This window comes from Sorex araneus, chromosome 2 (genome assembly GCF_027595985.1).
Source record: "Sorex araneus isolate mSorAra2 chromosome 2, mSorAra2.pri, whole genome shotgun sequence".
Taxonomy (NCBI): Eukaryota; Metazoa; Chordata; class Mammalia; order Eulipotyphla; family Soricidae; genus Sorex; species Sorex araneus.
The window spans coordinates 9,490,930-9,508,451 of NC_073303.1; the positions used below are offsets into that span (position 1 = coordinate 9,490,930).

The 17,522-nt window shown below is 39.9% G+C and overlaps 1 protein-coding gene across 1 annotated transcript; it reads right to left on the bottom strand.

Moving 5' to 3' along the window:
• Window positions 1-1,292: 1,292 nt before the first annotated feature.
• LOC129402476 (E3 ubiquitin-protein ligase TRIM38-like) lies at window positions 1,293-14,898 on the bottom strand. The gene is made up of 7 exons (XM_055129190.1): window positions 14,595-14,898; window positions 11,955-12,386; window positions 9,877-9,972; window positions 8,768-8,998; window positions 6,371-6,393; window positions 6,164-6,276; window positions 1,293-4,196 (listed from the first exon to the last, which is right to left on the bottom strand). The coding sequence occupies exons 2-7, from the start codon at window positions 12,360-12,362 to the stop codon at window positions 3,673-3,675; spliced, it is 1,395 nt and encodes a 464-aa protein (XP_054985165.1). The 5' UTR covers window positions 12,363-12,386; window positions 14,595-14,898; the 3' UTR covers window positions 1,293-3,672.
• Window positions 14,899-17,522: the final 2,624 nt, after the last annotated feature.

Consider the following 17,522-nt stretch of genomic DNA (forward strand, 5'->3'; position numbering starts at 1 on the left):
TCCTAGTGGGCTCTTCTCTGTCCTAACACCCCCCTCATACACCCCACTCCCACATATGTTTATGGCAAGCTTCCAAACATGGACCAGTCTGTCTGGCCCTCATTTCTACTCTCCTTGGCTATTAGTAGCATTTTTTAAATATATTACACAGTGAGGGCCATGTATACACTTTATTTCTTACATGAATAGTGTTCTTTAATAAAACTACTTATATTTTTATATCTCTCTAACCTGACCTTGTATTTACTCTTGTGGGTCACATAAACCTGTCCTAGGATCTGGGATTAACTGATTTAGTCCTGACTATATTCTCCCAACATTTACACAAGACACTGTAAGGGAGATTGAATGGATATTGTTTCAGCACTTTCATGCTCAAAGAAAAGGCTTTTATTTCCTAAGAAGAAATCACTGGTGGGAATTTGCCTAAGCTGAGTATTAATTTTATAAAACTGAATTCACTGAAGAGAGTCAACAGGAAAGTATGATCCTCATTAACTAACCTCCCTGCAAAGCAGGCTCCTCATTGGTGCTGCTTGCATAGAGTCTTTATAGTCCTTCATTCAATGCAAATCTATTATGTATTTACTAAAGCTTGACATCATTCTAGGTTATGAAAAATAGTGAAGAAAGCAGCCAAAATTTGTACCCTCACAGATTTTGAATCCTCTTCCTTTGAACTGCATAGAAGAATAAGGATACTGTGCTCTTTTCTTACAAATCTTTTTTTTTAAACAAACAAAATAGTTTTTTTAATGGGGGAAATTATTCAAAGAAAAATGACAATTTATATTGTTTTACATCATATACTTTGAAAACCACATCTGATCACAGTCATATAGAGGGTAAAATTTATATTAAAAATTTTATGAACTCATTAAATTGAAGAGGTGTTAAATGATTCAACTAAAGGCACATTGTAGGTAACAAAACACAGAAATTATTAAAGCAGCAAAGAGATAACACAGTGGTAAAGGTGCTTCCCTTCCTCAGAGCTGACTCAGGTTCAATCCCAGTAACCCCAGATGGTCCCCTGTGCCTGCCAGGAATAATCCCCCAGCACAGAATGATTTTATATAATTTTATCTTTTCCTTCACTCTTATTTTAATACTTTATTTATTTTTAATTAGTGAGTCAGAGTGACGGTACAGTTACAGATTTATACATTTTTGTGCTCATGTTTCCCCCATACAGATTTCGAGAGCCCATCCCTTCACCAGTGCCCATTCTCCACCACCAGTAAACCCAGGGTCCCTCCCTCCCTCCCCAGTCCCTTCTCCCCCAACCCCACACTGCCACTATGGCAGGGTATTCCCTTTTGTTCTCTCTCTCTGATTAGGTGTTGTGGTTTGCAATAAAGGTGTTGAGTGGCCATTGTGTTCATTCTCTAGCCTACATTCAGCATGCTTCACCCTTCCCCCGCACTACCTCCTATCACATTTTACTTGGTGTTCCATTCTCTGAGTTGCCCAGAATGAGAGACCAGCCTCCAAGCCATGGAGTCAACCTCCTGGTACATATTTCTACTATTCTTGGGTGTTAGTTTCCTAGTCTATTATTCTATATTCCACAGATGAGTGCAATCTTTCTATGTCTGTCTCTTTCTTTCTGACTAATTTCACTTAGCATGATACTTTCCATGCTGATCCACTTATATGCAAACTTCATGACCTCATTTTTCCTAACAGCTGCATAGTATTCCATTGTATAGATGTACCAAAGTTTCTTCAACCAGTCATCTGTTCTAGGGCACTTGGGTTTTTTCATCATATCAACAAAAGTAAAGATAAAAACTATATGATCATATCAATAGATGCAGAGAAAGCATTTGACAAGATCCAACACCCATTCATGATAAAAACTCTCACCAAAATGGGTTTTGGAGGAACTTTCCTCAAGATAGTCAAAGCCATCTACCACGAACCTATGGCAAGCATTATCATCAATGGAGAAAAACTAAGGGCCTTCCCTCTAAGATCAGGGACAAGACAAGGATGCCCACTCTAACCACTTCTCTTTAATATAGTACTGGAAGTATTAGCAATAGCCATCAGACTAGAAAAAGATATTAAGGGGATTCAGATCGGAAAGAAAGAAATCAAGCTCTCACTATTCGCAGATGATATGATACTATACCTAGAGAAGCCTAAAAGTTCTAGTAAGAAACTCTTAGAAACAATTGACCTGTACAGTAAAGTCGCAGGCTATAAAATCAATACCCCAAAATCCATGGCCTTCCTATATGCAAACAATGAGACAGAGGAAAGGGACATGAAAAAAGCAATCCCATTCACATCGTGCCCCAGAAAATCAAATACCTTGGAATCAGCTTAACTAAAGAAGTAAAGGACCTCTACAAAGAAAACTATAAAACGCTACTCCATGAAATAAAAGAGGACATGAGGAAATGGAAACATATCCCCTGCTCATGGATATGGAGAATAAACATTATCAAAATGGCAATACTTCCCAAAGCATTATACAGGTTCAATGCGATCCCTATAAGGATACCCATGGCATTCTTCAAAGAAACGGATCAAGCAATCCTGAAATTTATATGGAACAATAAACACCCACGGATAGCTAAGACAATTCTTGGGAAAAAGATGATGGGAGGCATCATCCTGACCAACCTTAAACTCTACTACAAAGCGGTAACAATTAAAACAGCATGGTAATGGAACAAAGGCAGAGCCGAAGACCAATGGAACAGGGTGGAATATCCCTACACACAACCTCAAATGTATGATCATCTAATCCTTAATAAGGGAGCAAGAGACGTGAAGTGGAGGAAGGAAAGCCTCTTTAAAAAATGGTGCTGGCACAACTGGACAACCACATGCAAAAGAATGGGCTTAGACCTTGACCTGACACCATGCACAAAAGTCAGATCAAAATGGATTAAAGACCTCAACATCAGACCACAAACCATAATGTACATTGAAGACAAGGTCGGCAAAACCCTCCACGATATTTAAGATAAAGGTATCTTCAAAGATGACACGGAACTAAGCAATCTAGTAGAAACAGAGATCAACAGATGGGACTACATTAAACTAAAAAGCTTCTGCACCGCAAAAGATACAGTGACCAGAATACAAAGACTATCTACAGAATGGGAAAGGATATTTACACAATATCCATTAGATAAGGGGTTGATATCAATGGTATTTAAAGCATTGGTTGAGCTCTACAAGAAGAAAACATCCAATCCCATCAGAAAATGGGGTGAAGAAATGAACAGAAACTTTTCCAAGGTAGAGATACGAATGGCCAAAAGGCACATGAAAAAGTGCTCTACATCACTAATCATCAGAGAGATGCAGATCAAAACAACCATGAGATACCACCTCACACCACAGAGACTAGCACACATTCAAAAGAACAAAAGCAACCAGTGTTGGAGAGGATGTGGGGAGAAGGGACCCTTCTACACTGCTGGTGGGAATGCTGACTAGTTCAGCCCTTTTGGAAAACAATATGAACGATTCTCAAAAAACTAGACATTGAACTCCCATTTGTCCCAGCAATACCACTGCTGGGAATATATCCCAGAGGAGCAAAAATGTATAGTCGAAGTGACATCTGCACTTATATGTTCATCGCAGAACTGTTTACAATAGCCAGAATCTTTTCTTACAAATCTTAAAAATCTTTTTCTTACAAACTTCTTACCAATATCGGTGTTCACCAAAGTGCAAATGAGAATCTTCACCAATACGAAAATAAGGCCTGAGAGGCCCAGAGAAAGAGGCCTGTGGGAAGCTGAAGATGTGGGAGCTAGTATCCGCATTGTAAAAGGAGACAAGTCCAGCCTCATAGTCCAGGAAAACCCTTAGACACTTAATCCCCTCCTTCAGACGAAGTGGAGTTAGGGGAGATGTAAGGGCTACATAGCCCCTCTGTTGGCAGCGTCTGATGGCCCAAAATCCAGACTCAGGATCCCGTCTCTTGTAATTGTCCCTTGGCACATTTTCCAGACACACTCCTACATCCCATTCAGTGCCTGTTATATTATACACTTTAAAGCAATGTTTTCTTGACTTGAAGTGCTCATGCCCCAAGACACAGGGTAAGTCTCTAAACCTAGCAGTAGTCTTATGCTTCACTACGGGGGGTCCACCGGTCACCGAGTTTTCATCCTCATTCACAAAAAGGGAATTGTGAGCTGTATCTAGATCTGGAGTAATTGTAACTGCAGAAAATTTAAAAAATAATAAAAAAGAAAAAAAATGACATGGTTACTTCATGCTTAGCACTCAGTATATTCCAAAATACAGTCAGCTGATGCTCAAAACAAATATTTGTTTTTAACAACTATTTTACTCATTTTATCAAAATTAGTTGTAGAAAATAAATTAGAAATCATATGGTCACAAGAATGGTGTGGCAGATTGAGGATCTAATTCATGCTTACCTTGTACTGAGCATGACTGTCCTTATATGGCATTGTAAATACTATAAAGGTTCTGCCTACTATCGTGTTATTATTTAACATTATTTCCACTTTTCTCACACTAATAAAAGCCAAAAATCAGAGGAACAGATTTAACGTATTTACTTATTCTCCCTCCAGAGCTGTTCCTCTTCCAGGTAGGACTTCATTAATCGTGAAATGTGAAGGGTAAACAAGCCTCCCTATTTTCCCAAATGACACTGGCACAGTATCAGAGGAGAGGAATACAGATAAATCAATACCTGTTTATTGAAGACAGGCTATCCCCAGAGCCTTAGGACACATGGCAACTCTCATAAACTTTAAATATTGTCTCTCTTTGGTTTTTCACAGACAATAAGAATTAGTACAAGATGTTGTACCATGGACAAATATATAAATAATGATTCGAGTAGAGTTAAGAAAAAAAATAGGATGGTCAGCTGGTACTAGATAAAAGTACAGTTTAAAAAATCAAACACAGCGAGAGGTTATTCTAGAAAGAGGGTCACTCAATGTTTCCAAGCAAATGGACAATAGGACATAGGTAAATAAAGAATGCAGAAATATTTCCTTCTTGATTTTTCTCGTTGATTTCTTCAGACCACTCCCCACATTTTAATGCTTTTTGTTTCTTCCTCTGACCTGTATGAAAACAGCTTCCTTCCTTTTATCTGACTTTATCTTTTTTTCCCTTAATTTTATTTTATTGAATCACCGTGAGATAGTTACGAGCTTTCATGTTTGGGTTACAATCTCACAATGATCAATCACCCATCCCTCCACCAGTGCACATTCCCCACAATGGATATCCTAGGTATAACCCCTCTTTCCCACTCTCCTCCTGCTTCCATGGAAGACAATATTCCCCATACTCTCTCTCTCTCTACTTTTGGGCATCATGGCTTGCAACAGAGACACTTAGAAGTCATCATGCTTGTTCTATTATCTACCTTCAGCATGCATCTCCCATCCAATCTGGTTCCTCCAGCCATTGTTTTCTTAGTGATCCTTTCTCTATTCCATCTGCCTTCTCTCCTCCTCTCATGAAACAGTTATCTGACTTTATCTTAGTGAGCTAATAAGAGTGCTTGGGAGAACATGAGAAATTAAGAGGTGGAGTGGCAATCATTACTATGGAAGCTTCTCCCCAGTGCTCTGAGAGTCTGCGCTTCTCTCTCTCAGGTCACATTCTCTTCGGTTTTTAAATCCTTCCACCTGTAGTTGAGTCCAACATGGTGAGAACTTGCTGACTATCTCCACTCAAGTGGCTTCAATGTTTCTTATTCACAGCCCTAAGTCTATTCTTCGTTTAAGTTACTTATTAAACTCTCCTCAATGAATTCTTAACGGGAGATGACTGAACACATTTGGGATTTATTGAAAATACTTTGAATGGTTAAAAAAAACTGTGTAATTGATGATTTTATTTAACATTTGTCATAGTCCACTGAGTCGGAACTGTCAGTGTTTTGTTTTTATATATCAGGCAGATACAGAAGTTATTTACCTGGAGGACATCACTCCTGAAGTGGAGTGAAAGAGCTTGAAGTGTCATCAACAGAACCAATACTCTTGTCCCTGTCTACAACCCAGTTACTCACAGGAAGTGTGTGACAGCTGCTTTGAAATAATAAACATCCTACTAGGACCTGCCCATCTAAGAGCAGTAAAATGTGTTGCACAGTATTAGTCCCACCAGTATTATTGCAGGAATTGTCACATACCATAATAAATTCCAACCGCATTTAACAATACACGTAAAATGTTATCAGGACCAGGAAGATCCGGAATGTACCATGAGACATCCTCTGGTGTGTTTAACTTCATAGCAGACATCCTGGATAAGAAGAGTCCAGAAAATTCATCAGAGAAAATTCCATTAGACTCTGTAGAGCTACTATCCCTCTCTCCTGAATTCAAAGAGCACTCACCTGTTCAAAGTGTCCATCACATCCTACAGAGCAAGAAAGATAATATAGAAATATTAGCATTTCATAGTACTTTAGTAAGTAGCTGTTTCTCAATAAACGTCCCGAGAAATAACTGCAGTGGTCCTAGTTCTATGTATGAATGAATTCCCAGGCAATGATTCCCATCCCAATTCCCTAGTACTATGTTCTTCAGTCTTTTCAAACCTGCAGTCCAATACCTGTGTGCTTGTCATTCCACAGAACAGCAATTACAACCACTGCAATGGACCATCGATATTCAACCTCTCTGTCCTTGTTAGCTAGAGCAGTACAAGCACAGAATTGGAGAAACCCTGGCCCCGTCTATAACTATGACAATATCTGATATCTGATCAACCTCAGTGCATTTTTTTTTTTTTACTTTCAGAACATGAGGAGTTATCTTACCTATAACCAAGCTTGCCAATGAGCTCTTTGGGGTAAGATCAGCAGTTTTCTCAAGCTTGCTCACATAGCATATTTTGCATTCAGTGACCTCTTTCTTCTGATAGGGTCATCATGGTAGCTACTGTTTGTCACATCGGCCCTCAAGGACAATTCATGTAGAGAACTGGAGACTGACTCACTAAGTTGGTGGGAGCAGGTTTACACTGAGGTGGAAGGTCTCGTTAAGTCCCCACTATCTTTAAGAAAATAGGATAAGGAGCTCCAGGCATCTATCACAGTGGGCAATAGCCTTACTGTTCCTATTAAATCAGGCCTCATAATATGTTCTACCAAGATACAGGAGCAAATCAAGGGAAAGGTTATCAACCAATTTGGTCACCTGATTTTGCCTCCACCAGTCAGCACAAAAATCTTTGAGGAGATCGTTTGACACCAGGCATCTTTGAAATATACTGAGGCTAACAGATGCCAACAAATGTTTTCCCATTGTTTTCTGAAAACTGCCACATAAACCAAAGGGCTTTTTTTTTTTTTACTTACATAAAAACACTCTATAGAGAACCTCTGTACCTAAAGACTTTGATTCTAGAGACCTTCTAACACATTTTGCCATCCAGTGCAGCTTCTTACAGCAATGCACTGCGACTGTGAGCTGGGCTGCGACTCCACGCTGCCCGGGGATGGATCTTTCCTCTCCACCCTGTTTTTCTGCACGGAAAATGGCGGCAGCAGCAATATCCACGTGGTGTGAGCCACCTTCTAAGACTCCTAACCCAGAGGTATACAATTTTTACACTTTGGGGCTCCTAGGTAATCATGGGAAGTGGGTGTAACCGGCACGTCCTAGGCCCAGATAAATCCAGAGCTGCTGAGAGTTGAAACGGACCCTCTGTGCCTAAAGACTTTGACTCCAGAGACCTTCTAACACATTTTGGCATCCAGTGCCGCTTCTTACAGCAATGCACTGGGACTGTGAGATGGGCTATGCAATTTCTGGCAGAATTTTCCCTGGACTTTATACAGAAATTCAAAATCGTGAGGATGCTGCTGTGGCCACAGACTTAACATCTCTTATTTGTCAGCAATGTGAAACGGTTCCTTTTTAGCAGGTCTGACATTGGGGGGAAACTCCAAATAATAACAGTGAGTTTTTTGTTGAAATATTGAAGGTAATCAAAGTAGCAGCCATTTCTCTAGACTATGAACTAAGCAACAGCCCCACACCAGCCAAGAAGAGGAAATATCCCTCTTTCCAGGTTGTTTCCCATTTTTGGGGAGAAATGCGGCGTGGCATCCACCATACTACAAGGCACGGGGAGGGGGATGAGAGGGAAAAAAAAGGAAAAGGATAAAGGGAAAAAAAGAGTTATGTACTTGGAGCAGTGGGGCTACATATCTCTTCATTCTAAGCAATGGAAAACTAATTATCAAATGCTTCATTGGTAGTAGGGCTGTCCATCTTGGGGGAAAACTCCAACAACATTAGTGAGTTTTGTGTTGAAATATGGAACGTAATCAAGGTAAAGAGAAAATGAAGTGAAATTCATCAGTTATGCAGTTGGGGTTGGGGGGGGCAGGGGCTGGAGGTATACTGGGGTTTTTGGTGGTGGAATATGGGCACTGGTGAAGGGATGGGTGTTTGAATGTTGTATAACTGAGACATAAGCCTGAGAACTTTGTAACTTTCCACATGGTAATTCAATAAAAATAAAATAAAATAAAATGAAATAAAATAAACACTTTATAGACTAGTAAAGACACCCATATATAGGTACATGTATCTAAGAAGCATTCATTTAAATTCTCCACACTGGTGCATTTTTGAGAAAGGATGCACCCGTGTGGAGAATTTAAATGAATGCTTCTTTTTTTTTTGAAAAAGGAAGCCAGCCAGTCCTCCCATACTCATCATTTTCTCTGAAACCCCAGGAACTGACACCTTCATCCATTCCTCCCCGTGCACAGTCTCACCTGCAGTATCTCCTGGGCTGAGCCCTGACATTTCCTCTGCAGTTCCAGGATGTTGTGATTGAGTTCCTGGCTTTGCTCCTCCAGCTGTGCTTCACTGTCCTGCAGTGTCTTCAGAACTTTCTTTTCTTCATTTTCCAGTTTCCATATATAAGTATTCTCCTCCATGTATAGGATCTGGTGAATATCCTTAAAGTCACTCTGACTGTTTTTTTTTTTATGCAGTATTTCAGACTAGAATGAAAAAAGTACAGTTAAAAACGGGGGAAATGTTTATCTTTAGATAAATAAATAATCAAAAAAGAGTAATTCCATTCTTTTAGAGTTGAGTAGAACTTTTATAGGAGACAGGAAGTTTAACTCTCTCAGGGATCTCGGTTTCCCTACATGCTAGTGGAATCTTTTTCCTCCCACTACCCATGACTATTTAACGGAGAGAAGAATGTATATTCTCTGTGAGTCCAAATTTGCACTCCATGTACAGAGATTAGGGCAAAGGATTGAAAAGACACCCTGAAAAGCCCATTGACCCGTGAAGTTTGAGTCTAGACTGTTGGTTTCCATCAGTGTTGCCATAAAGCTATAAATCTCTCTCCTGAGCAGTCTGATCCATCATAGAAATAGAACTTAATCTGCAATTCCAGATGTTGTTGCACCATTTTCTGCTAATCCTCATAAATATTTTGAATATGAATCCAGCAGGAGTGATTCTGCTCCTCACAATGGTTAGTTTTTGAGTATGGAAATTTGTGTGTCAGACCCTGCATTGTGGTAAATTTCTTATAGTGGTAGGTCTAGGCTTCAAAAGAAAGGTACTTTGGGATGTTTAAAGCTTATATACTTGTCAAGTTGAGTCAAAGTAGGAAGATAACTTATTTTGCTTCTCCTAACTGATATTAGAACTCCTCCACAGTTATGTCTGAAAGGTCAAAGGAAAAGGAGCTCAATTCTCATAGTTTTTGCCCACTAGGATCATTTAAACAAATAATTTGCGATTTATCTATTTAGTCTAGATGAATGAGATTATAGCATCCTTTTGTTTTTTCTTATGCTTCGATATGTCTAATCTCTAGGGATAACATATTTGAACTCAAATGGACTCAAATGCTTACCCGCAGTTTTGTTATTTGTTCTCTTATGTTCTGTTGCCGTTTCTTATTTTGGTCTTTGAGTTTCCTCAGGTCTGTCAAATTTTCCTGGAAGATATTCTGAAGGAGAATGTTTTGATGAAGGTCTAAGAATTGGGAAATTTTTCAATATGTATATCAGAGAAGATCACAGACTTTCAAATATAAAACAATTTTGGAAACTTTGAAGTTTGAAGCTCAGCACGCTTCCGGGAGCTTGCTTTTAAGTCTCTGGATGCTGGCCGTTGATGGGATTACAGGACTCCAGGGACAGTCCCTGGGTGTAACCACCTAGCTACTGGGAAATGGGAAATCTGGGAGGAGGAGGCCCAGCCTCAATCCGAGCAGGCTTGGAGGTCTCAGCCCCGGGTCCCAAACACCTGGGATCCTCTACTTGTACCTTCATGTGTTAGGCTCGTCCAAACATGTGGAGAGGGACCTTGAGCATGGCTGTGGCTAGGCTCCAGAGATCTTTGGCTGCCGGGAGCTCTGCACAGAGTGGGGAGGGAAACTGGAGTCCATCCCATCAATGGGCCAAGGGAACATAGCTAGGTGCTCAAGCAAGAGACTCTCTGCAATATCTCATAGCCCACTTCTCCCTCTGAGAGAACCTTGCAAACTACCAAGAGTTTCCTGCCCATTAGGGAGAGCCTTGCAAACTTCCCAGGGTGTATTAATATGCCCAAACCAGTAACAAGCTGGGTCTCATTCTCCTGATCCTGAAAGAACCTCCAATTCGGTATAGTTGGGTAGGACAAGTAGAGAGAGAGTGCTAAAATCTCAGGGCTAGGACCAATGGAGACGTTATTGAGACAGGTTGAGAAATTAAAAAATCAACGGAATGATGATGATGATTGGAAACTTGTATAGTCCTTATACTTTCAAGAATACATACTGAGGGATTTGTGTGAAGTGAAAACTTTGATCTCATGAAAGAAAAATGTCTGCCGTACAGGCTGGCGAGTGGGAGAGGGGTGGGAAGGCAGCAGGAGGGAAACTGGTGACACTGGTGTGGAGAAAGCTACACAGGTGGAAGGGATACATGTTGGAACATTGAATGGCTGAAACACAGTCATGAGCAGCTTTGTAACTGTGTATTATGGTGATTCAGGAAATATAATTTTAAAAAGTGATATCCTGAAGAACCTAAGATATTGGTACATTTATTATTCTCATTTTTCTACATTAGACACAGGCTCTTCTGATGAACCATGGCCTAAGATATACAATGCTGCATTATCCTAATTTAACAATGAAAAATAACAAGAATAGAATGTAGCACTGTACCACTGTTATCCGGTTGTTTATTTATTTGCTCAAGCAGGAACCAGTAACGTATCCACTATGAGATTTGTTATTACTGTTTGGCCTATCAAAACGCCATGGGTAGCTTGCCAGGCTCTCCGTGTGGGTGGGATACTCTCAGTAGCTGGCCAGGCTCTCAGAGAGGGACAGAGGAATCAAACCCTGGTCGGCTTCATGCAAGGCAAACACCCTACCCCCTGTGCTATCGCTCCATGCCAAGATAGAATAATTTATGTAATATTTTCTATAATAATGTGTTAAATACAAATAACAGTCGCAGATTACTGACACCTTAACATTTGAACAATGGGATGACAGTGATACAGTAATACAGTGATTATCAAATATTTAAATTGTTTTTCAAAGTACTTTCTCCCAATATAGGAACACACTGTAAGACTCAGCAGCTCTCTATCTTGAAAGTAGTAGTCAATTCTCTACTTGCTCTGTAAAGTCAGTATATTAACTTCTCTGAATACAGAGTCATAGTTATCAGCTTTTCAGTGCCATCAAGGTCTTTATGAATTTTTTCCAAAAAATGGTTGTTTTGCCCTGGGCCAAGTGTTCTACAGATATCAATGTCCATAGAGATATAGCAAGACTCCGTGTAGATGCATTATGTATATATCATATGGACAGCTGTTATAAAACATTTCTGAAGATTAACGTGATGAAATCTGGGTTTCAGATTAATCATTTCAGACCCGAGAATAAATAAAGTAATGGGTATTTGAAGAAGCACTCTGGCAAGTACTCACCTTATATTTTTGATGTACATCTGCAACAAAGGCTGTGGAGTGCCATTTGTGCTCTGGTGTTCGCTCACAACACCAGCAGATGAGCTGACCATCATCTTCACAGAACAGGCAGAGCTTCTCTCCGTGTTCCTCACACAAGTTTTCCTGAGCCGTCCTCTTAATGGTTTCAATGATGCTTTCTAGCTGCTTGCTGGGCCGGATGCTCTCCCTCTGACACTGTGCTCTGCATATTGGACAGTGGAAGTTTTCCTGGGAAGGTGACCGCTGTTGCTGGTTCTCAAGATTTTTCATTATGCAAGCACGGCAGTAGATGTGCCCACATTCTGTCATCACTGGCTCAGTCATCAGCTCCAGGCAGATGGGGCAGGTGGCTTCCTCCCACATGGTCTTAGCTGTGCCCGAGGCCATGGTTTTTCCTGGAAATCTTTAATACTGAAAATAAAGGTAGAGATAAAGCAGATGGGATTTTTCTCTAGGTGATAGAAAAAGATGTCACTTTAGCCTAACAGGACAGACACTTTTAAAGTATGAATTGTGTTTGTAATATAGCAGTGCTCTCCAAGTATTGTAGATAAGATTAAATCTAAAATACTTAAATATTTAAATTTAATATCTCTTTATACCTAGACACATTTCATTTCTTAGTAGCTTAGGTGCTGGTGTAACTGGCCTTCCTGAAACAGAACCGTAAACAAAGAAAATTTTTCTTGGTCAATTCTAAGAACTAGAAGGCAGATGATATTCCTCACACAAATAGTAGCTGATCAGCAAGAATATTAGGAAGTTTTCAAAATAAATTATCAATGTACTAACCACCACGAATACTTGGTTTCTGATTGACTGCTTGTACTAGTAGCAACACTTGATAATTCGGGCTGTAAAAAGAGAAGTTTCAGTGGACTCATATTTGACTAATGAAAATTCCTCTCTGTATTTTATCTACCCCTATCTGTATAGAATAACAATACCAGTTCAATGAAGCCTGTGAAGATCTGTCTCTGGTGACAATGTAAGTTAATAGGCAACTGATATGTTCATTCTGTCATCCTCCCTAATCTGAGGGAAGGAAAATTGATCTGAGGGGAGGAGAAGAGTAGGTCCTAGATCAGAGCTTTTGAAGACTCAGAGAAAATTAACCTGCAATTTCAAGTCTCTCTAAGAAGAGCTCAGAATCAAATGACTACACCTGTGTATGAATAAAATGGATGAATGAAATTTGCCCCACTAGTAGTGATCCCTGAATGTGAGTTAGAAGTAAACCCTGAGCTCCAAAGCCAAATATCAAAATCAAAGAAGCAGTGTAGATGACCATAAAAAGTTCAAAACTCTTCTTTTTGACAATACCTGACAACTCTTTGTGGACCTAGAACTTCAGGCCAAAGCACTCTGAATAACCACATATGACCCTTTCTAAAGTCATTCAGGCTCATAGTCTGTCTTGAACATGTTACATTTTCTCTCTCTGTCCTCTCTTTCCCATGAAATTATTTTATGTTAAAACAAAAAAATCTTAGTCATAGCATCTAATCACCTGTCAAGGAAGTCATTCATTATTACCAAGTTGGGCTCATTTCAGAAACAATGAATGTTTGACATATGCACTTCATAATTATAGCAGTTCACTAAACAGTTTTCAAATATGAGCAAAATGCCTGCATAAATGATTCTCAAAGACATGACTAAACAGTCTTTTAAAATGGCCAAAATGTTTTGGTAGATATTTCTCAAAGATAAATTTCCCCCATACATGTAAAAAAAACCAACATCATTTATTATTATGGAAATGTAAATTCAAATAATATTATATGACGTGACCCAGAGAAAATGGTCTTATTCTATGGATAATCTTAAAAGGTAGACAGTGACAATTATATAGACTATCAGTTTTTCTTTCATATTTATTTACACAATAGCATCACAAGTAGCTTTTCTGAAATGCTAGATTACAGCCTAGGAGCTATAAAATATATTATAGATAATGTATTTCAAAAAGTATGTCCATGAAATCTCAATCAATCCCCGAATATTATCAAGGTAAAAGGCTTTTCCTTCTTGATGCTAAATAGAGGGCCCTGAGAAGGAGCTAGAGTGCATCATGCTTTCTTGATTAAATGTAAGTCGTACAGTGATCAAGCACCTACCCCTCCACCAGTGCACATTTTCCACCACCAATGTTCCCAGTTTCCCTCCTGCTACCCCCACTCCATCCCACCTCCTGCCTCTGTGGCAGCACCTTCCTTCTTACTCTCTCTACTTTTGGGTGTTTGGTCGTTCATCTACTTTCAGTACGCATCTCCCATCCCGAGAGAATCCTCCACATATCATTTGCTTAGTGGTCCCTACTCCATCCCAACTGCCTTTCCCCCAGCACCTGAGGCTGGCTTTGAAACCGAGGCACAATCCTCATGGCACTTATCTGTACTGTCCTTAGTGTTGGTCTCATATATATTAATTTATATTCCACAAGATCCTAGTTGGTCTATATTCATCTCTGTCTCTGTTCTGTTCCTCTCTCTCTGTCTCTCTGTCTCTGTCTCTGTCTCTCTCTCTGAACACACACACACACACAAACACACACAGTTAGGCTCACTTTAAAAACCTTGGCTATAATTTTTCCACTGTCTAATCCCCAAAACTCACATTTTTTTGTTGTTGTTGTCAGTCTCCTCAGTAGCTTCAGTAGCTTCAATTTCCCGATGACTCAATGAGGAAGTTCACTCGAACTGGATTAAACTCAAAAGTGAAACTGTTGTGTGAAATCAAATCAGAAATGAAACTGTTGTGAGGTTCAAAGTCCTGTTTGACTTATATTTAAATTCATTTCCTACTGACTGGGAGGAGATTTGTAGAAGTGAGGCCTTTACTCCACAGTGATCTTTAAAACCAAGTGATGGGGCCAGAATCATTAACCAGCAGGAAGGGCATCAGCCTTGTCTGTGGCTGATTCAGGTTAGATCCTCATCTAACCCATATTGTCCCTGAGCACCACCAAGAGTGATTCCTGAGTGCAAAGAGGAAAATAACCCCTGAGCATTGCCAGGTGTTGTTCAAAAACCAACCAACCAACCAAATGAACAAACACACAAGCGAAACCCAAGCCAAGAGACACAGTAAAAACAAAGGAAGCTGTTCTCTGATCCCAGAACAGTTTCTAAATTAAGAAGCCTCTAAGAGTCAGTTTTCTGACTTCCACTTTAGATGTAACTACATTTGCCCTAAAGTCTCCTGGAAGTTTATGAATCTTTGTGGTCCATGTGATTTTTGATTTTTTCCCCCATTGTTAAGTTGTGACTTATTTTAAGCACATATGTAATAAGGTGGAAAATAATGTATCATTTAAACAATGCTAATAAAGTCCAGAAACCCAGCATCTCTCCCTCTGCCTCCCCCTTTGTCTCTCTCTCTCTCCCCCCTCTCCCCCTCTCTCAATATATGTGTGTGTGTGTGTGTGTGTGTGTGTGTGTGTGTGTGTGTATTTGCTGGAGCAGGGACCAGTAATGTCTCCATTGTGAGAGTTGTGACTGTGTTTAGCACATCGAATATGCCATGTTTAGCTTGCAGGCTCTGCCGTGGGGTGGAATACTCTCGGTAGCTTGCTCTCAAATTGATGAACAATGGTATGACAATGATTATACATATAGCTAATTGGTTATAAGACAGAGTTACATCAAGGTTAAAAAGGGGTTACTGAGGGGGACTTTTCTACCTGCATCTAATTGGTAAATAAGTTGACTTCACCATGGCTACCTCACTTCAGAGAAGTCATGACTCAATTCCAGAAATTTGCACTCAATTCCAGGAATTCTGGAACCAAAACCTGGGCCTACTTTCTTCTAGATCCTTAATCAAACCTGTCATGGCGCTGCCTTTGCTTCTCCATCTCTCACCACTGTCATTCAGAGTGCCATTCAGGAGAAAACCAAGGAAACTTCAGGAAGATCTCCAGGAGAACGGAGGTAACACCATGAAAATCTTCCTTTCAAGCAAGGTTTCTAGGAGGATGACTCTTGTACTCATACTTAGTCAGAATATAAACTTTACATCATGTGAAATACCATTTCTAGACCAGAATACTGTAGAAGTCTCTTTCCCCTTTTGCTGATCTTTCTCCCATTTTCTCCCCTAGTTCAGGAGCTGTATAAGCCGGACATAGAACCTTAATGAGTCCAGGATTCAGGAAAAATGAACACAGGTGGCAGGATCCAGTTATAAGAGTCAGCAGGGAGAGGCAGAATTGTTTCTTTTCTCTCTCCATAGTCCAGTGGAGAGGTCTTTCAAATTCACTTTGCTAGGTATGGCTTGTCACACAGCCATTCTCAGGTCAGATAGAAGGTCAGAGCCAGGTCTGCCTGGGCCCTAATGCAGAGATCATTGATGGGACTGAACACTCCAATGACTCACAAATGCTTTAGGAGCTAAAGTCCCTCCCAGTTTAGGGGTAAGAGTTCTCTCTCTCTCTCTCTCTCTCTCTGGACTTTACCAGCAGTACCAGGAACTGAATTCAAGTGACTTTAAGGGACTTTAAAACAAAGCCATCCTGAGAAAGAAAACATCAGACTTCCCTACAGTGTTTCTCTCTTCAAAGGTCACTTCTGTTCCAAAAGACACAGAATCTTTCACTCCCAAATATTCACTCCTGTTGAGGGTCAGAATAAGGCACTGGAAGAGAACCCTGATGGCATGTTACCAAGATGCAGCAAAGGAGAGGGTTGCTGCACATGTGTGGGTGTCATCCTATTCTCTAACCTCTGTAAATTGCATCTATTAATGGCTCAGAGGCTACAGCTACGCCTGGAGATTCCCTACTACAGTTTGTACCTCCCAAAACTCTTAAGCCAGAAGAGGCCAAGGAGTGGGACTTACCACTATCTATTAGTGAATCAATCTGTCCCTGATGCAGTGAGAGGGAAATATCAGAACAAAGTCACTTTCAAAAAAACTGAGTGCTAGGAAGCCTCCTCTGAATTGGGTGCCGATTGAAAATGAAGAATAAGAACGGCCTGAGTGATAGTAAACAATGTTGGACACTTGCCTTGCACATGGCCTATCTGGGTCCAATCCCAGGTGCTCGTGTTCCTTCCTCTTTGACGTATCATTGAATATATACATTGCTTTCCCATGCCTAAGTGAAAGGAACTCACTTTAGTTATTCTGAGTATTCCAAATGTTGTAGAAGTTAATGGAGTTTCTCCTTGGACTCCAGTATAAAACAGCTCTATTTATATCAACCCCAGATCAGGACAATAGAAAGAAAGTTTACCTACTCTTGTGAACCTACTGAAGATTCAAAACTTCTTTTTAATGAAAATTAGGGACTAGCTATCTAAAAGTAAAGTAATATGTCTTTTTCCTTAAAAATGTGTTTTCTTGCCATTACTAATAATCAATAGACGTCCCGGAGTAAGATGAGTTGTTACTTCTCTGCAGCATGCCCAGGGCAGTGCAAAAGAAAACTTAGACTCATCTAGTAACTTTCTCTCATCAGGGTTCTTCATTCATTATAAATTCTTTAGAATTTTATATCCATTCATTCAAAGCAGTTTTATTTACTATCTTCTAAAGCTCAAC